The 26,402-nt window shown below is 40.0% G+C and overlaps 1 protein-coding gene across 4 annotated transcripts in view; it reads right to left on the minus strand.

Moving 5' to 3' along the window:
• GABPB1 (GA binding protein transcription factor subunit beta 1) overlaps nt 1–26,402 on the minus strand; it is a 40,520-nt gene that overhangs the window by 13,709 nt on the left and 409 nt on the right. For 2 of the 4 annotated variants that reach the window (XM_067555754.1, XM_067555755.1), the window contains exons 2-7: nt 10,060–10,167; nt 8,755–8,922; nt 7,686–7,880; nt 6,649–6,760; nt 6,148–6,261; nt 299–484 (exon numbers count right to left, since the gene is read on the minus strand). In XM_067555754.1, coding sequence (XP_067411855.1) covers nt 299–484; nt 6,148–6,261; nt 6,649–6,760; nt 7,686–7,880; nt 8,755–8,922; nt 10,060–10,167 — 883 coding nt within the window. Of the gene's footprint in view, nt 1–298; nt 485–6,147; nt 6,262–6,648; nt 6,761–7,685; nt 7,881–8,754; nt 8,923–10,059; nt 10,168–25,216; nt 25,644–26,402 lie in introns of those variants that run through there. The other 2 variants (XM_067555756.1, XM_067555757.1) reach the window with 2 other exon arrangements.

Genomic DNA, 26,402 nt, shown 5'->3' on the forward strand with positions numbered 1-26,402 from the left:
TATATTTACAAACTCACATCTCATTAGTTAAATTAATTTATTAACTTTTTCTATAAAAGTTAATTTTTTGTGCATTTTAGTGGACTTGTGTATCTACAGAAAAATGCAATTCAAATGGCATCTCACTCAACCACAGCAAAGACAGAGAAATAATTCACTTACACAGCAAATGTCAATTCTATCTGCTGTGCATAGAAACGGATCATCATGTAAAATGTCACACATTTTTCCTGAACTATCAAGATTTTAAACTAAAACAATTCTTGAAGTTAACATTGTGCATCTTGTTTTCACTCACCCTGTTGTCCATCTGGCATGGTCACAATGATTGGCTGACCTATTCCACTGGTTGGAATTGAATGGAGATTACCAAGCTGAATGCCATCTGTAACTATAGTAATAACTTGTTGACCTCCAGAACTGACAACTTGCTGAATTGCACCATCCACAGATTCTGCAGTCACTACTTCTTCTGTGGCCACAACTGTTGATAAAAGTGTAAAGGAGGTCAGGATATTTATAATTTACAAATTGGGACTCAGAATTTAGTAGCTATTAGAAGCCTTTTTCATGCCACTTCAAATTTAATTTTTTTTTGCAGCTATACGTCTAATGCATTATTTACACATGAATTATGTTTATAGGATCTAATCCAAAGCCCACTGAAGTCAATGGTAATCGTTCATCAGTGCAAGAAACATTTCACGTTTCAAAAATATATGTAGTGGTTCAAATTCTGCCCTGACTGTAATCAGTGGGATTGAACAGAACAAAATTCAGCCCAAAAGAATATAATCTGATTTTAGTTAGCATTTTTCATACTCAAAATATCCCAAAATTATTTTACAAAGTACTGAGTTAGGTATTAATATGGCATAAAGAGTAAGATGATTTTTTTTGAATAGCCCAATAGCTGTTGTGTTGTCTGCACATAGATTTATACATTAGGGACTCTGAAAAGATTGAAAACACTAGTTTCATTATTAGAGTCCACTAAAAAGTGCCATGAGATCTTTAAAAGGTCAATTTGAATTTTTTTTAAATTCTCTAATTCTTTCTATTAAAAAAAATTTTTTTTTGATAGCACACACTATTTAAAGTGCACTCTAACATTCAAAACAGAAAAATTCTAGGATTTTTCTGCTTTCCTTTTGATGTTTAGGAAAGCCATTTGGGTGGGTTCAAGAGCAGTACTACTGCAACTATTACTGGTAAAAATCCCTTGCAGAGCCTGGGAAATTGCATGTTCCCACAAATCAATTAACTATATATTGCCAAATTTCTGTAATATGTATAAAGTAAAGAAACTGGGAAAAATTTTATTTTGTTCTTTAATATTTTTCAGTTATAGTAATTTCAGGGTGACTTGTAACTAAAGTTTTGGATGAAAATGTGGGTCTAGATCATCATCTGATGTAAATCCATGTAGCGCTAATGAAGTCAGTGGAGCTATGTCATTTTAAACCAGTTGAGAATCTGGCCCATGTCCTTCAAGTTATGGTATCCTCTTCCCAGGCAGTAATAGGTAAAAAGATCTCTGTTGGATCTTAAAGTTGCGTTGTATGGGTGTTTTGGAAACAGAAAGCCATACAATACCAAAATGGTCACAAGCAAGACTAAGTGAACAGTACTGGGTAATCTTGTCTGGTTTCTACAGAAATAAAAACTTTGGCGTCAAAGAAAATATTTACTTTGGGAAAAGAATAAGAAGCAGGTGAACTTAAAAAAGGTAAATTAAATGTTGTACAACACTTTTACAAGTAATAAAAACAAACCTTGCATTCAAACCCATGATTCCACTCATTCTTCCATATTACATTTATGAATCAAACTAAAAACCAGCAAAGATAATATTCAAAGCATTGATAAACTACGTGTTATCCATCTCAGGTTGTTTTTATTTGCCCTTAAATTATAATTAGACCCTGTCACAGTCTCCCTTATATTTGAAAATGTCAGGAAGAAAAACCCTATTCAAAAATAAATAAAATACTAAGGCACAAAGAGCAACGTAACCAATAGCGCAATCATGAACATTTTCAAGCACATGAAACCTATGTTTATGTTCAACCTATGTTATGTTAAAAGCAGAGGCTTTGATTTACACAGTAGACACGAGAAGGCTTTTTATCAGAGTAAAATTTAAAACTGTAGCCTATATCATCTCAGAAATGTGAGAGATCAGATAGATACACTATGAAGCTTTCATCTTTGCAATTAATGATAGCCTAATTTAAAATGACTGTGCCATTCAAATAATGATTGCAATCATTGCCTTCTGAAGACTTCTCTGTAGAAGTCCCTATCGTAAGGAATTACTAATAAAAAACAAACACACTTCAGGAAATGTTTATGCAAGAAAGCAAAGTAATATTAACTATATTAAATAATGAGGATATGCAAGGAAATAATTTAAAATAAACCAAGTTTATTTTAAAGAAATGTATAACATTAAAAATAAAAAATTCTACCACAGGATTATTGCTCGATAATAGCTAGAATGATGACTCTACTGCCACACAAACAGTCTCTGTTCAGGCTGCAAAGTGCCAATGCCCATTACCCAAGCAAACTGCTCTGACCTTTCAAGGAGCTGGGACTAAAGATAAAGCTTGTGCTTTTGGATGTAAACATCAGTGGGGTTCATGTAGCTGGGAGACCCCTTATTAGGGGATGGAAAATTATTTTCCAAGTTGTTATTCTATTTAAAGAGGAAAAAACCCCAGCCCTTATCAGTCCTTCCCTTGCTCTCCATGTATGTATTTATAATGCACCAATCACCATACTACCTTGGACACTAGCAGGTACTTTAGCACCAAGGGAAACAGCAGTTCCATTATCCATAGGGACACAAAAGTAATCAAAAGGTAGGATTTCCTTTTGAAGTGCAGGTGCAGGCTAGCAGTCCTGTGCACACACTTGGGTTTAACCTCAGACATGAACAGACCTATAGTTGCACTCCAAGTATTCATTTGAAGCCATGTGCTTCTCTGATGTTTTTCCTCCAGGCAGAGCACACCATGCTCCACACTTGGAAGCAAGACCCTTCTTCACATGGGATATTAACTGGAATAGCAATTAAAAACAAACAATTCTAGACAAGTCCAGTGAGAAGCATTTTTCTCTCTGCTGCTCTGTAAAATAGATATATTTTTAATTGCTAAACTCTATGGGGCTAGTGGGAAGGGACCAGAGGAAGGCCAACCTGGAAATAGAGGGAAAGAATTGAAAGGTTTGAAATCCACACAGAAGATATGCACCAAACCTAACCCTTCCTCCTTATCTATTCACAGTTGTATATTTTGGAAGCTATAGCAAAGATAAGAACCAAAAATGAATACCCAACTCCAAAAGTTTGCTAAATTCTTTTAAATATAATTATGACTCTCTTGCTAATTTTACTAAGTGTAGCTTTTTGCTTGAATATACTGGTGTTGATACATAGGTAATTAACAGCTTCTTTTTCTGCTATGCATTTTAAAAGCCATTAAAACTTCAGCTTGTTTTATTTATAAAGCTTATTTTTTCCAGGGCTTTGCACCATCAATGGATTCCCGGCATTTGGGCTGGGTTCTACTGCATCACTGTGAAGGTGGGTCCATGAGAACTCTCAGCCAGTTATCAAAAAAACATCCACCACTGAGTTCTAAATACACTGCTAATCTTGTAGATCTTCTCCAGCATCTCAACTCTGAAGTATTCTAAGAACATGCAGCACACAGAGCATGTAGGAACTGTTTTGCTGTCTTCTCTAGAAGCATGTATCTCCATCAAAGAGATTGCTAGGGCTCTTAGAATGCAAGATCTGAATGCAGAAAGTAAAGACAAACTTTTTGTCTTGTATGCCTCCAATATACACTGTCTGATCCACTTTGATATCAAAAACTTTGAAGAATTTTTGTCCCCAACACTCAAGTAACACAGCACAAATAAGAAGTCTGACCTTCTGAATGCTTTACTTCGTCTAGATACGTTTTACCACAATGTAGAAATCCAAGGTGTCCCAAGCCATTGGGCAAAATGGCTTGGGACAGAAAAACTATCATATAAATAATGCGAGATGGTACTATAGGTAGTGCTGCTCTTGCTGTATCTCTGTTCACCAGAGTTTAAAATTTGGCAGATTAGAGAGGGTACTCTGGTTTATTTGCAAGACAGAGATTACCCAGCTCAAATCTCTCTTCTAGTTACTTTCTTTCAAAATGCCAGACTGGCAATTTCGAATGGGGTTGGGTTGCATGATGGCTCCATTAGGTGAATAATTTTTTTCTATATGGTAGAAACAGTGGCGGTTCTGCTGCCTCATTCATGAGATCAAATAATCAACATAGTCTTTGAAGCCACTTCAGTAGCACCAGATTCATGATTGCCCTGTTTCCTGACTTTCTGCATCATAAATGGACAGACGTGTGAATTGTGGGAAGGAATATAGCAGATTCTTTGGCTAAAACTGGGAAAGCTTGTTCATGCCAACAGGATTGGCAATTTCCTGGGAAAATCTACTTTATATTATATTATATTTAAACCAGGACACCAGCAAGTTCTGCAAGCATAGAACTGAGGAATCAGCTCAGACTTCCCACTACAAAGTTGGTCTTTTGCTACAGAATGCTGCATGGCCAAATGGATCTGGACTGGTAGCCTGCAACTCTGCATGCCTCTGATCTCTTAATGATTCAAGCCTACAATTGTGCATTACTGTCATTTTTATATAATCAAATGTTTTTTACTTTTATTGATATAATATTGGAAACTGAAATATGAGTCATGACACGTATAATTTACTTGAGAAAATACCAAACCAAAATGTAGACATTCCAATGTTCAGTATTACAATTACATGTACTAGTAATATGCCCACTGCAGTTTTACTTTTTATTTGTACAACCTTAAATTAATCTATGAATCTACTGCCTTACGTAACCACAATTTGAATTTGTAACTAAAACTAAGTGTAATGTGATGTGCATTAACAAAAAGTTTTTAAGATAAAAAATGCCTTAAACTGGGACTAAATAGTTTTTCCTAGTGTGTTAAAGCCATGATTTTACCTGGTAAAAACCACCTCTGGTAAATACCATGCCATCCCTGCATGGCAATCACTTCCTGCTGGAAGAGTAAGCCTTATTAAGTGTTCTCCAAAGAGAGAAACAGCTGACTAAGCCCAATTAAAAAATAGGGAATAAAAGCTGTTGGGTGTTCAGAATAATTGGGGCTAAGGGCACTTTATGCTATGTTGGCAGACAACTGACTCTCTGTCCTCTTCTCACAACTTTGCAGATTGAGACATGCTGTAGATGGCTGCAGAAACTAGCTCAAGATGCATGTTGCTCCTTTTCAGGGCAACAGTAATGTGTGCCCAAAGGTGTGCTCCCCAGTCCTATCCCCACTGACAGGATTCCTAGAAAAGAGAGTACATTTGCCAGCATCCTTGATTACACTAGCAGTGCTGTCCAGGCAAGATTTAGCTTTCTCTCTGTCCTTCCTCCCACCCCGTATTTGCCCATGCAGCATTTTGTAGCTGAAGACCAACTTTGTAGTGGGTAGATGGAGCCTACATCCTCAGAATGGATGTATCCAAAGTTTGAAAAAATTCGTTCTGCACGTGCGTGCTCTCTCGCACACGCGCGCACCACACTCAAGTTAGTTTATCATTTAATTCAATATATTTCAGATTATTTGGTGGTCTTTGCATGATGAGTGTGTTTTGTTTGAAGGCAGTATTTTGTGACCATCTTCTCCTCGTTTAAAAAAATATGAACTTAAACAAAATGTTTAGTGTTCAGATATGAAAGTTTTTCTTCCAACTAGTACTACAGCATGTCAGAAACCAGTTTTTTTATCTGACTTTGATCTTGAATGATGTCACATTTCAGCAAAATGAATACTGCCTCCAGCAGGTTCAGAAATACCAACTGTAACTAAAAAAGTCTTACTCTGAAATAGTTATGTCTTGTATGCGGTAAGTATTTTACACAATGTGATCCTCCTACATTGCTGATTTGAGTAAAATGGGTATTCATTTCTTTTCAGTATTTTTAAAATTAATTTCAATCCATTTTCAGACAAACTGTGCTGCCGAAAGCCTTATCTCCACACTCTTTGTTTTAGTTTACTCAGTGTAAATAAATTACTTTGCTTTCTAACCTGGTGTTTCCGAAGAGTTGGACAAGGGAGCAGATGCTTCCGCTAAAGCTGCTAATGTAGCTAATACTGATGTTGATGAATTTCCGAATTGTACAGCAGATACCCCAGTCTCATCTAGTTGGAGAAAAAAAATAAAGCCAGTTCACAAATTTGTATTAGAATGTCACTCAAGTCCCTAATTTGTTTCACTGTAGACTTTAATACACTGGAGTAATGTATTGGTCTTGTTATAAGCCAAAAGTGCTATTCTGAAGGCAAGTTTATTAAGTTAATGCAGTTTCTGAGGAATTACCTCAATTTACATTATTATTTTAAGTACCTGAATCGTTATAATATGCAAGACACAATGAAGAGGAAAAAGACACCTACTGCAATCTTACCATCACTGTTCTCAAAAGTCTTTTCATAAAATGGCAATCAACTAAGTATAAAATTCCACTAGCTATCCTAAATACATCTAAATACCTATTGCATTTGATATATTTGCAGAAGATACAAGACCTGTTAGGTTCACCACTCCTCCTGGTCCGATGATAAACTGTGGTGTTGCTGCATGTATTGTCACAGTGTCAGGACTCTCTGGATTTGTATTGATTTGGTTCTGCATTGCAATCTAGGAGGCAGAAGACAACAATACTATTCAGGCCGCAGATAAACATTAAAAACAAATATATTACACTTCTATAAAAACATTTTTTAAATGGCAGCCTCATCCACAGAAGAAGGTAAATAAGACTTGATGAAAATGTAAATCTACAGTCAACCCCAATGTAATAATCCAGGAGCTATTTCAGGTAGATTGAAAAGAGTGGGGACTGATGAGGACTCATACCAAGTTATGTAAATTGCAGCCAAGAGGCTGCAACTTTATGAAGCTAATAAGATAAAGCCTAAAGGCAACATGCTCTGACTGAAGTAAAACAGCAGACGGCTACCAATACCTGTTTCCCCAGCATTTTGATACTGAATACTCAACACCCTCACTTATTCTAGGCCAAACAGGCCCGCTTAACCATGAAGCTTATATAAGATTGTGTAATCTCAGAGCTGAAAAGGTCAGAAACCCATGCAAGCTACTGTACCGGTAAACCAAAAAGCCTAGCACTGTGAATTTGGGCATTCCAGTGAATCAAGTCCTCATTGGTATAGAAAGTTGGGTTGGTGCCTACTCAATGAGAAAAAGACATCTCCTCCCTCTCCCTCCCCACCAACTAATTTAGCTCCCACATGGGAAGCTAATCTAGCACTGAAGCCAGGATATACTGCCAGAGATACCAGTAGCTTAGAGTTTAGTTGCCATAATCCATCGGCAAATTAGCCCAACTAATTCTCTATGTCAGAATGAGCAAGTTAAAAACATTGAAGACCCTCACTTCTTGGACTGGTAGAGGCTGGAAGCATTCTTCAGACAATTTTTACACAAATAATATGTATTAGTATCATTTCACTTCATACAACCTCCTACAACTACTAAATTAATAGTTTAGCTGATCAGCATCCTTCTATAAGTTTCATCTGCATCATAAATCAAAAGTTACCTGTAATATTTCCGCTACATCTTCATTCCCATTGTCGATTGCAATGTCTAATGCAGTTTTGCAAAATTTACTTTGCGTATGAACATCTGCTCCGTATTTTATTAAGAGCTCCACCACCTCTTGGTGATTGTGTTCTGTAGCCCAGTGAAGAGCAGTCATCTTTAGCATGTCCTTTGCATTAACATCAGCACCATGCTGCAAAAAAAATTACATAAAGCAAATCAGCACAGACTGTTTGAACTGCAGAATGCTGCAAATGGAATGATGTCCAAGATGATGAAAGTACTCTTTTTCACCTGCTCGCTGCCAGGAACTTCCTGCTGTCTTACAATTACTATTTCATTAAAAGTACTTTACAGTAATTACCATTAGGGATGTAAATATCAGTTACAAAAGGTAACCATTTAAGCTATTAAAATGATATCAGTTAACTGTTTAACTGATATCATTCCGTGTCCCCTCCACATTCCGCCCCCTTCAGCACTCCCAGCCAGGCTTCATGCGGGACCCCCATCTCAGACCTGTGGTCCCTGGTGTTCTGCAGCGAGGCGCTCCGCAGCACCTGCGCCAGAGCCTTGGCCTCCCTGGGTGACAGCAGCGTGGCCACCTTTGCCATGGCCCAACACCATCACCATGGAGATGGAGAGCCTGCGCAACTGGTTAACTGATATGAGTTAGTCTTACTGTTAAGACGAATGCTTATCAGTTAACCATTTAATCATTTAGTATTTTACATCCCTAATTACCACATCCATTAACACAAAGGATTAAATATTTCCTAGGACCACATGTGTAGGTTTTAGATTTTTATTTATATAATACTACAATATAAAGAAGTCTTATGTTTGGATGCCAATAAAAATTTGCCTGAAAACACACAGATTGTAACAAATATTAAAAATAAAATGCACAACTGAACGGGAAAAAGAATGCACCACCTGTTCCCTTAGTACAGATGTTAATTATAAGGGTTTAAAAAAAAGTTATACCTATGCAGATTTATGATTACTAGTCTTCTAGATTCAGGTTCTGCTTCAAATGGCAGATAACATAAAAAAGACGTTCCTACCTTAAGTAAGACTTCTACTATGTTTGCATGGCCTTCAGATGCTGCCATATGTAATGGAGTTCTGTCCACTTTGGTTCTGGCATCCCGACTTACACCAGCTCGAAGTAACACTTCTGTTGTGGAATAGTGACCATATTGTGCTGCTAGATGAAGTGGTGATGTTCCCAACTGTAACGTGGTACAAAAGTGGACTATTAGCAAAAAAAACCAAACCAGTAGGAAGTACTAACTTCCATCCCTCTATTTTTGCCTGTTTTATCCTGGAGACACAGAACAGGCATCAGTCAATCACTTCCAACTCTATTTCTATTTCTCTTAGTAATTCTATCTTTCCCCCTTCTAGTCTCATAAAAGAAGGAGCAGCAGGTTGAAAGAAAGAAAATAAAGATTTCCAAGTTGAGATTTTTCTGCTAACAAGCTCCCATCATCCAGAGAAAAGACTATTGTCTATGGCAGTGTTTCTCAGTTAAATTTGGCCACGGAACCCTTTTGAACTCAATAAATAATTGCGGAACCCCCAAACTCTTAACAGTATTTTTACATATGGGGCCAAAAAAAAGTCGAAATAAGCAAATTATATACAAACAACTAGGTCAGCGTTTCTCAATTAAATTTCCCCGCAGAACCCTTTAGGCTCCGCGGGGAAATTACACTCATACTCGATACCCTCCGCCGAAAAATCCGGGACATCTTCTCTTTTTCGGCGGCGCGGACAACAGCTGCTCTCGGCAGCGCGATGTCACTTTCTCGCGGAACCCTAACACCAATTGAGAAACACTGGTCTATGGCTTGCTCTTCAAGATCACATATGTTCTCCAACTCTACAAACTCCAGTTTGGTGTTTTTCCATTGATCCTACTTCTGCTGATCATCAGCAGTTAGAAAAAAAACTATTATTTGGGCTCTCCTAAACTAACACATGGTCATGTAACGGGAATGATTAGCATTTTCTTTATAACTGGAAGATGTACACATTTTATTAACTTTTCCAGGGTTCACGTGGATTGCTGTTAAAAGATTAATCCATTCAGAGTTCACTATCATCAAATATTTTTGAATGAGCAAAATAGTCGTAGGGACCTAATGCCTACATCAGACAATACAATTAACTAGCCAGTTTTTAATTTGCAATGCCATAGTTCAATGTACAAACTCAGATTCTACACAGGAATATATATAAACTTCAGCATAGTTTAATATGATTTTATAGATTCTGATAATTTAGTTACACTATTTTCCAGGAAAGAAATCACAGAGAAACAAAAAGAATGTAAACACCTCAAACAAATGAAAAGCTGTTATTACCCAGTCTGTGGTAAAAGGTGCTCCATTTGCCATCAAAATGCGAACTTCATCATCTTGACCTGCTCGTGCAGCTTCTAAAAGCTTCTTTCCCAAATCTACCAGGGACATCTTGTGAAATAATGTAGGGGGAAAATAATGAGAAATGTAATATTAAATTGACACTACTTAAATGTACAAATGCTACCGGAAAGTTTTTTTTAAAGTAACATTTACTAACCATGTTTTTCTTCTCCATAATTTTTTGGGTTTTTGCAAGACTTTTAAAAATTAGATGGTGCTTCAGGCATTGTAACAAAACTTCCTCACCTGCTTAACAGGCAACCAATCTGTGCAAGTAATCTTTTTGGACATTCAAATAGAATTGAAGTTGAGGTGAAGAATTTATTAAAATATTTAATATTCTTTCTTGCATTATTGTCCACAGCTCTGGAAGGTTTTTATTTTTTAAAAGTTACTCCAGCCTCAAATGAGACTGAACTGGCTATATACACACTCTAAATAAACAGTGGTTTATAGTCTCTTACTTGATATAGCATTTTAGTGCAGCAACACTTGTACCAAGGGTATCAAATGGTACCAAGGGTTGCTGGCTACTTATGTCCCCTGTTCATTTTTCAACTGGCATTGCATACATTCAGAAAAGCTATTTATTTGAATTAAGATGTGCCAGGCTAAAAATACCCTATGTTAGATAGGAAGCACAATGCTTTTGGTAACATTCTTTTCTACAGAATCCCCTCTGGTGGATTACTACTATATAGGTGACACTAATATGTCAAAAGAGTTGATTTGTACTACCAAGAAAGGGAAGACAAAGAATTCTGGGGCACTTGTGGCTTCACCTTTGAAATACTCTAAAGCCAGATAAATTGTCAAAATGAACAAAAGAGAAAACTACTCACCTTGTGCAGTGACAATGGAGCTTCGAGATGTGTCCCCATGGGTGCTCCACTGTAGGTGTTTATGCGTCCCTGCGCTTCTTATCAGATATTTTTAGTAGCAGTCTCCATTTGGCCTGCACATGTGCACTGCGCCCCTCGTGCTCTGCTTCTATGCTAATTAGTCCCCATTTAAGAACTCCAAAATAGAGGGGAGGAGGGTAGGTCATGGAGAACCCATAGGGATATACATCTTGAAGAACCATCGTCACTGCACAAGATGATTAACTTCCTCTTCTTCTTTGAAAAGTGTCCTTATGGGTGCCCCACTGTAGGTCACTCCCAAGCAATATCCCTATAGGAGGTTGGGGCTTTGGAGTTGAATCTGTTATAAATGGCAATACTGTGGAGCCAAAGATGGCATCAGAAGCAGAGTCTCCAATAATCACATAGTACTCTGTGAAAGTATGTACAGATGACCAGGTAGCTGCTCTGCAGATTTCAGAGACACAAAATTCCTGAGGAAGGCGACAGAGGAGGAATCGACCTTGTCGAGTATGTGAGCTTTCCAGATGGAAGTACGATATGGTGAACGTAACAGCAGTGCTTAATGCAGTTTGAGACCCATTTGGAGAGAGACTGTGCTGATATTGCTGCCTTTAGACCTTTCTGCAATAGGAAGGAAAAACAGGATATTTCCTAAAGGCCTTCTTCCTGTCCAAACAGAAGGCCAGAACTCGCCTGATATCTAGCATGTAATATGGTCTCCTTGTTATCACAGTGAGGCTTAGGGTAAAAGGTTGGGAAGTGAATCAACATGGTTCATGTGGAAACACAAGGCTAACTTGGGGGTGAACTTTGGGTGTGGCCTCAGTGTAATCTTGTCTTTAAAGAATACTGAGGGCATGTTTACACCGCCATCCATGGGGATTGGGGATTGATGCAGCGGGATTGATTGAGCGGGTTATGGAGACCCACTCAATCAATCACGGAAGTGCTCTCTGGTCAACTCAATTAAACTAACTTTCCAAAAGGAGTAAGGCTGCGTCAACCACAGGTCGTCACCGGTCGATGCAGTGCAGTGAAGATGCAGAGGTACAGCAATGTAAGTAAGTGGACAGGAGATATGCAAAGCGTGTGTATCTCCCGTTGACTGCCAGTGCAGTGTAGACCAGGCCTCAGAAGGGTGAGGTGTGCCATTAGTGCTGTTATCTCCCTAATTCTTCTTGCCAACGTGATGGCCACCAGGAATGCTGTCTTCATCGATAGATATGTCAGGGAGCAAGTGGCCATAGGCTCAAAAGGCGATCTGGTCAGGCTCTTGAAGACTAGATTTAGGTCCCATGTTGGAGTGGGAAGCCTGGATTGGGGAAAGAGGTTCGCTATGCCCTTACAGATCCTCCTTGTAGTTGGGTGGGAGAAAACGGACTATCCCTTTATTTATTGATGAAAGGCATTTATGGCTGCAAAATGTACTTTAAGTGAGCTGAGGGAACGTCCTAACCTCTTGAGACAGAGTGTATAATCCAGTATCTGTAGGAGGATGGATGATGCTGTGACAATTTGTTTGCAGTTGAACCAAATTGGAAATCTAGCCCAATTTTGTAGGTACACAATGGGAAGTCAATTTTCTGCTGTGTAGTAGTACTTCCTATATTTCTGTGGAGCAGGAGCTCTCTCTGTGCTGGAACCACGAAGGGACAATGTTTTGAGCCAGCGTATCCTCAGGATGTGATGGAGAGTCTGAGCCTCGTTCTGTGACAAAAAAGGAGTAGGTCAAAGAGTGATCAGCGGGCACATCACCAGCTGTGATAGGTACCATGTCTGTCTTAGCCAGGTGGGAGCGATCAGTATGATGTTTGCTCTTTCCCTTTTATTTTCAACAGGATTTAGTAACAGAGGGAATAAGAGAAGGTTCTCATCCTATGGAAGGAGAGCATCCCCTAATGGGTGCTGACTGAGGCCTGCCCTGGAGCGAATAAATCTATCATTGGAGATCCCCATTGTTGGAATATAGATAGCGTGGAGTATTTCTAGATTCCCACTCGTGATCATGAGAAAACTCGCAGTTGAGGGAGTCTGCTGTTGTATTCTATAATCCAAGGAGATATGCTGCTGATATCAAGACATTGTGGGAAAAACACCAGTTCCATAGCTTTAGCGCTTCTGCGCACAGGAAGGGTGATACGGCACTGCCCTGACAATTTTTGCAACACATGCTGTTATTTTGTCTGTCATGACGTTCATATGTATACCTCTGATGAGTGGGAGGAAAGTAGTATATGCATTTCTCACCTCCTGAGTTCGAGGAGGTTGATGTGGAATGTCGCTTCTGTAAGTGACCATTTGCCCTGAGTCACGAGATTGTTGAGGTATGCATCCCAGCCTATGAGCGATGCATCTGTAGTAAGAAGTAATGCCAGGAGAGGTTGTGTAAATGGAATCCCTGAGGAAACATTTACTCCGTCTTTCCACCACCCCAGAAAATGTTTGACCCTGGAGGGCACATAAAGAGGTTTGTCTAACCCGTCCTTGTTCAGTCTGTAGACTGTGCTGAACCATGTCTGTAGGCATCTTATGTGCAGTCTGGCATGAGATATAACAAACGTGCTTGCCACAATGCGTCCCAGAAGCTGGAGGCAATGTCTGGCCATCATTTGTGGACTGGTTTGAACTGTATCTCTGAATGTAGCCAAGTTGAATCTGTGGTGCAGGAAAAGTGCTCTTGTTTACAGTGAGTTGAGGTCAGCCCCTATAAACTCCAAATGCTGTACCAGAGTAAGGGCTGATTTTGCAGTTCTAGGGTTGTGAATAACTGCACAGTCTCATGGGTAGCTCAAAAGGCATTTTTTGAAGCATCAGTCCCTGAGGAGACAGTTGTCTAAGTATGGGTAGATCACGACCCCCCGGGAGCGTAGGTGAGCCACAACTACGGAAAGGACTTTGGAGAATACTCTGGGAGCTGAAGGGAGGCCAAAGGGGAGTACTGTAATGGTAATGGGTCCTGACCTAGGATGAACCAAAGGAATCACCTGTGGGAGGGCAAAAACAGTATGTGGAAATAGGCATCTTGGAGGTTGAGGGCCAAAAACCCATCTCCCTGTTCTAGAGATGGAATAATTGTTGCAAGTGAGACCATCTTGAATTTTCAAGCTTTCACATATTTGTTGAATGCTCTGAGGTCCAGTATGGATCTTCAACTTCTCTTTTTCTTGGGTATCAGGAAATATCTAGAATAAAATCTTCTTCCTCAAAGTTGTATGGGAACAGATTCTATGGCTCCCAGACCTAGAAGGTGATTGATTTTCCTGTCTTAATAGTCTCTCATGAGAAGGGTCCCTGAAGAGGGACAGGGAGGGTGGGTGAGATGGGGGGGAAGGAGGTGAAGTGGATGGCATACCTGCTGGAATCAAATTTCCAGAACCCATTTATTGGATGCTATTTGCGCCCATTTGTGGTGGAATAGAGCCAGACTGCATCCAAAAGGGTGAGAGAGGTCATTTAGTTACAGCTGATGACCAAGGGAGTCAGGCTCTTGACCGGGTTGCAAAATTGATGTTTTGAGGTGGGTGGCTGTACCGAGGGTTGAGGACCAGATACTTTGCACCTCTGAAACTTGCATTTCTTGCACTGCAATTCGTGGTATCGATGGGATGCATACTTAGGCAGACATGATCTTTGCAAGGACTGGGTGTTAAATTTCCTCTTTTGTCCAGGAGTGTAGATCCCCAGTGACCATACAGTGACCCTGGACTCTTTCAATGTATGGAGGACAGTGTCAGTTTTGTCCGCAAATAACTTCAAGCCCTCAAAAGGGAGGTCCTCGACAGTCATCTGAACCTCCTTTTGCAACCCCAAAAGATGTAACCAGGACATTTGTCGCATCATGACCACCACTGAAATTGACTGGGCTGCCATATCTACAGCATTTAGGGCCATCTGGAGTGCCGCTTTTGCCAGCAATTGACCCTCTGAAATTGCAGTGGCAGAAGCACAGGTCTTTCTTCCAAACAAACCCAGAAGCTCCAATCCAGTTGTAAGGAGTGGATTTTGAGAAATGTTGATAGTCCTGGGAGTTCATTGCATCCACCACAAAGAGAAACTTGTCTCCTCGGAAGGGGGACATGGTATTTGTTGTTGGCTCGTTTACACGTTCATGTAATTAACACTGGTGTTTGCCAGACAAGTTTGGCTAGTTCTAACAGTGCTTCATTAATAGAAGGGCAGTTCTTGAGGAGGAGGATGTATGCAAGATGTCTAATAACTTGTGGGGGTTATCCCTTCATCTCCTTGAGAGGGATTTGTAGGGTGTCTGCCACCCTCTTTGTAAGGTCCTGAAAAAACCTAAAATTGTTCTCCATAGATTTGGGGGGGGGGCGGGGGGCGGCTGGCTTCACTGCCTCATCTAGAGAAGAGGAAGAAAGGGGAGTTGGTAGTGGGGTCTACTTCTCTAACCCGCTCTCCTGTTGTTCCAAAATGTCTTCAGGCAGTTCTGAGGCTCTAGGCAAAGTAGCAGAAGGGGAGTGCTTACCAGATTCCTGATGGGTGACACGGGATGCTCAGGCATGATGCTTATAAGCTGCCCATGGATCCCAGAAGGGCCACTGGGGTGGTGGGTAGGGCATGGGTGGTGAGTCCATTTTTGTCCATACCTTGGGGGCTGTGGTCTGGGGAGGTGCAAGTTGATGGTATGAGAAAGGATAACAGGAGTGGGAGGGAACCTACTCCTGATCAGTCTCAGAGTCCTTCCTAGACATTGGAAGTGCAGAGAAGGAGATGGGAGGCGAGCGCCTCAGTAACAGCAGTGGAGAGTCCAGAAATCATGGTGCATTCGGTGCCAGTGTCCCAGTACCGATTAGAGGGGACCCCAGGGTTTCAGACACCAACAGGTCTCTGGAGAGTCTGTGGTGCCATATCCATTGATACCATCAGGCCTTGATGATGACGACTTATCAACTTTGACCTAGATGGGCAGTCTGGCTGTTTAGCTGTTGTTGGCACCGAGGACTCCTGTGTCAGTGCCATCTTTCCAGAGACGGTACAGTCCACGTCTCTATTTCTAGATGGCGATACTACTACTTCAGTGCCTGTACCTATAGGGTCTTTAGACTTGCTCTTTGACTCTGCACCGGAGTGTCCACATGGTTTGTGTGTACTGTGTTTGGTAGCTGTCAGTGCCATCGGTATCAAGGTATCCAAACATGCCGGGGATCTCCTCTGGCTGGTTTGGGATTCTGTGGGAGGGCTGATGGCTCTCTTTTTCGATTTAGACTTTCACAGGAAGCCCAAAGACTTTTTTTCACTTCACCCACGCTGGAGGATGAAGGTTGAGGTGATGTGTCTCAGTGCTGAGAGAACTCAGAACCCTGTAGAGCTGCCTCCAGGAGGAGTACTTTTGACCAGAGTCCCCAGTTCTTTCGAAACCTTGTCTTCAGCTGCTGGCAGAGACCCACTTCTGAGGAACATGGGTTTCCCCGAACAGACACAATGGGAATAGCCATCCGTTGCTGGTATGGATTGCTTGCATGAGAGGCACTTTTTAAACCCAGAGGGAACAGGGCATGCCCCTTGCTGGGAGCAATCCTAGGGTTGTGGGGGGGAGGGGAAGCAAGGAGAAAGGGTAAAAACTATTATAATTTTTTTTTTTTAATTTTAAATAAGGAAGGCAAACACGAACAAAATCTTATCACCTAACAAAATGTGTATGAAAACACTAAAAACTATTAAGCTAACGACTTTAAAGAGGATCTAAAGTATCCGCGTACAGACTGCTTAGTGCTCCATCTCTAGCCAGGGGTGGCGGAGAAGGAATTGAGGGTGATTCACCCATGTAGTGCTAAGAAGCAGAGCATGATGGGGGTAGGTGGCATGTGTGGGCAGAATGGACACTGCTCCCGAAAATTGCCGATCAGAGGCACAGGGATGCATAAATACCTATAGTGGAGCACCCATAGTGACACTTCTCGAAGAACAAAAAAGTACAACTTGAGAGGCAAATCCATAGCCAAGCACTAGAAACAATGTGCATGCTCACTACAAATGACTAAAATTTAAGTATAAATCACATTCCTAAATTAAAATAAAAACCAAAAATCCAGAACTCATCATTTATGAAAAATAGTTGTCTGAAAGAGAATTCCCATCTAGTCTGGGAAATGCTCACCCAAATACCTACACATAAACCCCCATATTTTCTAAAGTTTATGAAAATTCATATGCTACACGCTGCATTACCTGGACATTTTTCTTTCAAGCTGGGAAGATTTTTTTGTTTGGCAATAGACTTAATTGGTGGAACATTTCTTCTGAATAGTATTTAAACATTTTTATATTATCTGTATTAATATGTTTTACATATGAAGATGATCTGTTAAGAAATATTTTTAAGTCTAAATATGTGACTAGTATTTTATTTTTTAGTGTATACAATTATTGAGTGATGGCAGTAGATAGTACTGATATCAATTTGATAGTGCTTGTTCAGCACTATTATTTTATTGTAAATATATTTTTTATTGTAAATATGCAGAATTGATAGAAATAGTAATTTTAGGACTTATGGATAAAATTATGTTTTCAATTTTTGACATTCCGATTTTTAGTTGTATACATGGCTATATTTCTATGCATGTTTTAGGAGTCTTAACAAGGTTGCGGACTTTACAAGGCAAGTAATATATAGATATATTTATGTTGTTTGTGTATATTGTACCCAGAATGGAGTTTTTGTATGACACACTGGCCACAATGACTCCTTTTTTTATGCCCTCTATCCACAAACATTTCTGTGCCTTCTTCCATACTGCCCCTTATGTTCCAAGTATAAATCTATTTGTGATACTTCCATTATCACCTCATTTAGTCCATTCTAAAAAACTCACTTCTACAGCATTACCTACAAACAACGAGTGGTAGACATTTATTTTTTTCCTGCACTTCACATACTATGGCTAGTAATTAAGTGGAAACCCATTTTGCTATATTCAACAACACATCAACTGTCTAAGATCATTAAAAGGCAGTAGGACAGATCAAGTGTGAAGTTTGAAGGTTAAGTCTTTTAGAGATAGAAACTGACAAAATTACACTGGGAACATTTTCAGAGGTAGTTAGTAAGAGGTAATATTGGAATCTGCCTCTATAAAACAGCATGCAAGACTTGGTTGAAACTTTCCATAACAATTTTACATAAAATATGGCACATTAAATTACAATTAATAATTGCTAGTGCTACTTATATTTCTCCCAAATTCACACAGCTTATATAACTTTAAAAAAGCATTCAATATTTCTCTTCTATATAAAACGGATGTCTCTGAACAGCAGCACTTATTTTAGGTTTCTGCCATTTTCAATGCACCATCTAGTCTTTTGTGTAACTTTGGCTAATCATTGTCCCAAGATAATGACTAACAATTTTCTCCACAGCTGAAATAACAGTTAAGTTACAGTCCTGTACAGCTTAAATATACAGACCTTGCTTTTGAAAAACAAAAAAGAGTAAGCCTATGAGGTAAAACACCCCTAAACACATTTTCTCTACAAGAACGCCCTAGAACATCATCTTTGCAAAACCACTGACTCTGACCTTAAACCCAACATTAAAAATTAAGTAATTAGAGAATCCAGAATTTAAAACAGTTTACAATACCAGTCAAAACATATAAGAAACTTTTCGTTCTTTTATGTATGCTTTCATCAGCAAAGATACTAAAAACGAGAATGAGTTTTACCAATTTACTTTCCAGTCACACAGCACAAAGGATTCAGACTGTATTGTATTAGTCATAGTTTATGAGAAGTGTGTGATGTTTCCTGATGGAGTACTTTACTTATGCTCATGGTTAAAGGTCTAGCTGCTTCTGTCTCTTTTTTGGTCTCTCTGAGTGTACTTTGTCATGCTTTACCTGTTCTGGGGTGGAATTTCGCAATTCTCCCACACTTAAACCAGGCCCTGGGCTACAGCATACTGCATGTCAACTGTTCTCACCTGCAGGTCCAAATGAGTTTGGACACCTTCCCTTTGAGAGTCCATGACAAATGATGTCCAGTTGTAGACAGCCTTCTTAAGAACAAAGTAACGTTTATTTATCAGTAGGAACAAAGCTTTTAGAAGGGATTTTAAAGAGTCCGCACATCTATCTTGCCTAAAAGCACATCATTGCCTGATAGTAACTTAATCAGGCCTTAACTTCTTCAGACACTAGTGGGTGCGTGTGTCAGTCTCGTTCCTCTGAACAACTACCCTCTCAGGTCCTCTCTCAAGAGACCCTTTTTAAATCTACCACAGTTATTTTGATCTTCTGTGTTCCCAGCATTTTCCTGTCCTAGAATTGCCTTTTAACGCTTAAAATGTTTGCTGAAAAGTGGCTTATCTTGAGCCATTCTTTCCTTTCCTGCTTCCCTACAGTCCCCTATTAAACCAAACCAATATATTCTTACAGTAAACACCCCAAGAGCCAAGTCAATATACAGTGTTCATAAATTATTACTGAGCAGTTCCAATCCCATTACACAAATGACAGGTCAGTTCAGAAAGAAATACCATAAAACTCTTATTTTCCTTTTTCTTTTTTTAAATGCAGTCAAAAAACCAACGGATTTGGAAAGTTTTCTTTTTAACTTCTTTAATTATGGTAGTTCCTGATTGAGAATTGGAGGAGTGAGGACAAGATGACTAGCACTGTAGACACCAATATTATTACTAGTATTAGGAACCATTCCAGTACTTTGTTCCTGATCTGTCTTTAAGTGTATGGAAGTAAAACCAGCCCAGGTGACAGAGGGGACAGTGTCTTTTTACTTTTGCCAGGAAGAATCTTTGCAATGGAAAACATCAAACCAGTAAGTTATGAATGGCTGTTCCACAACAAAAGTCATGAACAGGAGAAAAGTGAAGGGTATATTACTGAAAGGTTACAATACAGTTGTGAAAACAATTTTGAGGGAGAAGACTAAACCATTCTATTAATGAATAAAGCTGAAACCAAGTGTTTTAATCTTTGATAAAGTCATTTCAATATTTCAAAATCAAAACTGTTCAGATATTTTGTTTCACAGGGAATTTCAACTTTTCATTCCAACATGGGACAAAAGGAAATTTTGAAATGTCAGAATTTCCCACGGAACAGAAATTGTGAGTTTTGATTAGCTCCCACCCCAATTTAGGAACATCGCAGTCTTATTTTTCTCCTTTAATTTTGTGGTTGTATTTTTAAAGCCCATAACGAGGAGGAACCTGGCTGTATATAAAAACTCAGCAGCCTTGCCATCGGGTGTCTGAACTCTGATGTAACCTGCTTTTCAGAATTTCGAATCTCAAAGGAGCAAGTAAATAAACTTTTGCTATGGTGCCCTATGGGATTGCTCCCACTACATATCTGGCTCAGTCCACACTCTCATGAAGATATTTGACGACACTTTCTTAGTGGTGGTGTTTGTTCATTTGAATCACTGCAGTAGGACTCTCTTTCAAATGATACTACTTTATTTTGCTTTTTTTAATATTTGATTTTGATGTCTTAATGATGTTTAACTGAATTGTATTATACATAATAAGTAGGGTCCCAACCAAGGCAAAGGGAATGACATGGAAGGCTACAAATAAAATTAGCTTTTTTTTGGTCATGTCATTTATCCATTACATGTTTATTACAGGCTGGGTTAAAAGTTAGTTTTAAAAGTGCTCTTCTGCAGTAGTTTACATATTGGAATTCTATATTCAGAAACTCACCTAATTTTCAGTGACCTACAAATAAAGTTAATTACATTTCTCATAGGGTACCCAAAGAAATTTTCACAGAGCCATCTTGTGGAGATGAGAGTAAAGATAACCCTAACAAAAATTGCACTGTCAGCCACTTACAGAATAAAATCAAATGATATAACTTACAGCAGAGATACTATAGTTGTTGAGAACCAAATAGTTTTCACTGTAAGCCTTTCTATGCACTTAGAAACGTTTCACGGACAAAAGGTACCATTAACGAGATTTCTTATGACTACTCAGCCCAAAATTTATTTTTTAAATTAAAAATGACCTGTGAAAACATTGTTCTAATATTGCTTTTAGAGTGCTGTTTCTTTGTTGCACTTACATAACCTCAAAATGGATTATTTTTTAAAATAAACTTTTGATTTGCCACTGATTTTCTTGTCAATAGGAACAAATGCAGTCTTTAGCCCTAGAATAAGACTATCCCTCACAGTTAGCATGTAAAATATGGGCTGAATAGAAAAATATGTTTATACAAATAAACTTCTGCACAGCCATATCGGACCTTGAATTATAAGATCTTTCAGCTTCTCTAGTTGGTATTTCAGCATATTGGTAGCTTTTGGAATTCAGGGCTGTCCTTAGGAGTTGAAAAATGTGTGTGCAATCCTCAGCAGCATCAAGCCCATGCCTGATGCAACTGTCGGTGCTTTTATACTGGGGTGGATATTGGAAAGAGTGGCTCTTAGCCATCTTTTATGACTTCCCTGCTTCTGCGCCAGCCCTGGCATAAAAGAAAGAGCAACCAAAGAGCTGTCCTAGTGTATAAGGGTGAGAACAGCCCCCTAGAGATTGTTGCACTGGCCAGAAATCTGCAGAGCACAACCCTCCACCCTAGAACATTTCCTCACCACGCCTCTGCCAGCATGAGAGCACGTCAGGAGAGGTCTTATACCAGCAGCCTAAGATATTCCATCTGCCAGAGAAATCCTCAGTTGCCTCTTTAGGACAGCTTTAAGGTTACTTTGTGACATTACAGCTGTTTAAAGTGACAAAAGCAAGACCAAGAATCTAGCCCTATATGCAGTACAGTAAAATATTATAGACAATGTTGAGTTTTGCACTTAAAACAGGAATCCATTATAAATTAAGTGCTGCTACTGGACTTCTGTAGAGTTGGGACTGAGCATTATAGAGAGTAGGGGAAGATGGTCCTTTTCAAATATATGTCCTTTTCCTCTGACAAGGACAGTATGGTTTTTGGGCTCTCCAGCTGCATTCCTGAAATTGGAACTTGGAAAAATGAATCAACAGGCTCGTTCCAGACATGACAGACAATATGTCAGTAGATTGAGGATAATATTCTGAGCCTATAACATAAGTAGTTCCTACACCAATGGTTTGTTTACAAGACCTTCTCAACCTAGAAAGGGTATTCCGGTATAGCTATACCAGCACACACTCCTAGTGAACACACATCTTATAACACAAGTATTCTTTTGCTGGTACAGCTTACACCAGTTCCCAAATAAAAATAGCTATACTGGCAAAAGGACTTTGATAATTTAATTGTGACTACACTACAACTTTTGCCAGTGTAGCTATGTCGGTTAGGGATGTGAATTTTCTCACACTCCTAACGGACATAGCTATGCAAGCAAAACTTTTAAGTGTAGACCACACCCTAGTTAAGGTGCTCTTGCACCCCTAATAGCTCCTACACTACCATGTGGCATCAGTGGCTGCAGCAACAGATTAAGTGGTTGGGATGCTCTTGTCTGTAGCTGAAGTTCTTCACATAATCCTTGAGTTTGTGGACTTTTTGACTCAGTGACTGCCATACACTTCACAGGGCTACCTTGAAGACCACTTAGAAGCCATGGCTGAAACAAAATTCAAATGCACAACTGTGAGGTACCATCAAAATATTGCATCTGTTCTGAAGGAACTGTACTGGCTTATTTACTTTCAGGGATAATTCAAGTTGTTAAATGTGATGTATAAAGCTCTAAATGAGTTGGATCCTAGGTATCAGAAAGTCCATCTCTCTCCTCCCATGCAGCAGTACCAGGCACCAGCTGGGGTGATATGGAATGAGGCAGCTGGTAGCAGAACATTCTCAGGCCTTGTTTACACTGATTTCAGCCAATCAGTGTCGCTGAATCAGAGCACACTCGTAGCTGAGGGCTTGTCTACACTTACAATGATGTAGCTGCGCTGCTGTAGCACTTAGTGAAGTGACAAGAGAGCTTCTCCCATTGGTGTAGGTACTCCACCTGCCCAAGAGGTGGTAGCTTTTTCAACAGGAGGGCTTCTCCCGTTAACATAGCACTGTTACACCAGGAGTTAGGCTGATATAACTGTTGCTCTGGGTGTGGATTTTCCACACCCGGAGCAACATAATTAAGCGTAGATCAAGCCTCAGTTACACTAGACCAGTTTGATCTGCACCAGTGCAGTTTGCTGCAGGGTAAACATATACAGTGTCTCTGCTAGGGATTTGCTCAGGTGCAGATATATGGGTGTATGAAAACCCAAGGTAAATTAAGCCTCAGGAAACAAAATATTCTACCTCACTGGTCTGATAAAGACCAACGGAACTGTGCTTTGGAACACTTGTAAAGCCCATCATGTCTCACAGCCACTTGGTATTTATTCTTCAGCAATTCCTTTTCTTTTTGCTGCTTCAAGCTAACTTGCCTCCATAATCACTGACCTGGTTTTCAGAGATGCTGAGCACCACAACTGCCAGTGAAGTCAATTGAAGCTTATTCAGCCTATCTGAAAAAATCAGACTAATGGTTTTTCAATTACATTTTGTATACATGCCCTGGTAGGGGTCAAAGAAAACAATGAAAATTCCTAACATATATTAATATATAAAAGTGTTAGCCAAAATTAATTCATTAAATAAAATACAAACATCATTTTATTTTTCATTATCTAATCAGTGTTGAAATATCATCACTGAAATCAACTTGTTTCTGATTTTCCAAGTAATTGCACAATACCACAAAGGTTGAATTCAGGGCAAGGTACCGCCCCCATCACCAACAAGAAAAGAAAACCCTCGTTAATTTAAACTAAAAATGGTTTTGCTAGAACAAGCATACATTTTACTAGAACAAGCATATGTTTCCATACAGTCATGCTTCTTAAGACCACTTCTGATGCATTAATTTTATTTTCACATGTATATATCATCTAACAGGCTGAATCCAATGATTTCCAAGGAAATAAATCCATTGAGTTCTTGAGTCATTTCCTTGTAAATCATCATAACCCACTGATTATTCTATAATTCCCACACATTATGATGGGATCAACATAAGTATGCAGGATTGATATTAAAGATCTGAGCTATAGAACACAGAATTAAAGTTTTATTTTAATAGTTTGTCAGAAGTAAACAGTTTTAATTCTTAATGTTTTATCGCGCCATCCCTTTCAACTGTGCAGCAATTCTACTCCTACTGCTAGCTAACCAATGTTTCTGCATAGTTTAATACTGCGTAATATACACTTCAGAAAAAGTTTGCTTTCTCAGAGAACAAGTGATATGAATAGTAAACACTTGCTGTCATGTGTTGAGTGAAAGTATTTAATTGTCAGTAGTTTTCTTCTTTTGCCCATTTAATTTTAAATATGCCTATGTATCAATAAGACCGAATTGCACAATTCAGAATAATAGAAAATAAGTTTTTCCTTGAGCCAGAGAACATACACTTGACTATTATCTATGTTACAATTGTTATTGCCCTAATGCTATCTTGTATTGACAGACAAGATCTAGTTGTGTTTTGACTATGTCCCTGAACTGTACTGCAGCTTCAGACAGAACAGGTCTGCAGGATGGATTGAGGATCCAGGTGTTGCCCCCACTTAAGATTAAAACACAATTTCTTAATGTAGACAACTATGATGAGGACCCTTGACACAGTTACTGTCTTGTAGACAGTACCTTGCCACCTTGGACCTACTAACTGAGAACTGGTTCTGACTTCTTACTTTTGGATTTGTGCTTGTTACAGTTCATAAGGCAAAATGGACTGGCAGCAAGAGTTAGATTTGGAATATACTGGGTACTGGATCTGTGTTGTGTATATCCATAACATTCTGAAGGAAAGAAGGCAGTTTCAGTTTATATGGATTTTATTTTAAACCACACATTTTATTCAAACCAGTTTTTATCCTAAATCAAATCCCTAATACATACACTGAATTTTAAATACAAGTTAAAACAGAAGACTATTTCAAAATTAATTTTTCATAGCTAACCACATAAACTTAGGACGAATACCTAATGTTTGCTCAATATTACATCCCCTTATGTCAAGGAAAAACATTTTAGCAGAAGAGATAAGGGATCATTTAAAAACGATTTAAAAGGGAAATTCTTAGAATCCTACTCTGGGTTTGAGGTTAACAGCCCTAAATTTGAAAAGGGAATGTTGTCAGGGAACTGATAGCATGTAAAGCAATTCCATTCCTAGAGGTGACAGACAATAATACAACCGCTCAAGCAAATGCACCTTATGAGAATAACTTTACATGTATATTATACCTTTTATCCCAAAAGATTCCAAACATTTTAAAATGATGTATTCCCTACAGAATGAGTAATTTCTTCCTCAGTGAAGTGCAACCACTTCTGGGCCTGAAATACTTCCAAAGTAGCTAAAATAGATAAAAACCAACAGTAACCTGCACTTCAGCCCAAAGAAGGCAAAAAATGGAGAGCGAGATTGGTATGGAGGGGCAAAAGAGTGGAACAAACAATACTGTGATCTCTGGAGTTAAGCCCACCGCTGAGCTATTGGAGAAAGCCTTTGCACTAGCCTGCTTTTCACCATGACATTGCACAGGATAAGTAGATGGGGCCTCAGCAGCACACACACACCTGAAGCTTTAGAGACAACTATTATGTGCACTGCACTTGCCAGGGCCACAGATCACAAATATTAACCAAGCCAAGAAGATACTTAGCACTGGCAGGGGAAGGAGATAATGAGGGACCTCCCCATCCCTTAGACACATATCCAACACGCACCCTCGCCACACAGACCCCTTCCTCCCCCCCCCAGGACTCAGCGAGCCCCCCATCTCTTCACACACCACAGCCTATCCCCCCCATTGCACACATCCAACATACACGCCAGCACAGACCCCTTACCTCTCACCCAGAGCTCAGCCAGCCCCCCCCACCATCCCTCACACACCAGCCTATCCACCCCATTGCACACATCCAACTTGCACACCACCAGACCCCTTGCCTTCCCCCCAGAGATCAGCGAGCCCCCCCACCATCCCTCACACACCAGCCTATCCCCCCCATTGCACACATCCAACATACACGCCACCGCACAGCCCCCTTACCTCCCCCACACAGCGCTGAGCGAGCCCCCAAACTCCGCGCACACCACGGCCTCCCCACTCCACAGCACACATCCGACATGCACCCCCGCCCCCCACACAGCCCCTCACACGCCTGCCCGCGCTCAGCGAGCCCCCAAGCTCCTCGCACACGGCGGCCTCCCCACCCCCACGCCTCTCGTACGTACGCCCGCCTGGCCACCCCGCGCAGCCCTGCCCCGCGCCCAGCCCTCCGGGCGCCCCCCATGCGGCGGGGTCCCCGGAAGGCCGGCCGCCGGCCCGCCCGCTCTCCCCAACAGGAAATCCTGGCTGGGCTGGGCGCTGCGGAGGGAGCCGCGGCGCCGGGTTCCGGGGGAAGTGGAATTATTTTTTACCAG

Source organism: Emydura macquarii, unplaced genomic scaffold (genome assembly GCF_026122565.2).
Source record: "Emydura macquarii macquarii isolate MOO-44397 ecotype Brisbane River unplaced genomic scaffold, CSIRO-AGI_Emac_v2 contig_1644, whole genome shotgun sequence".
Taxonomy (NCBI): domain Eukaryota; kingdom Metazoa; phylum Chordata; order Testudines; family Chelidae; genus Emydura; species Emydura macquarii.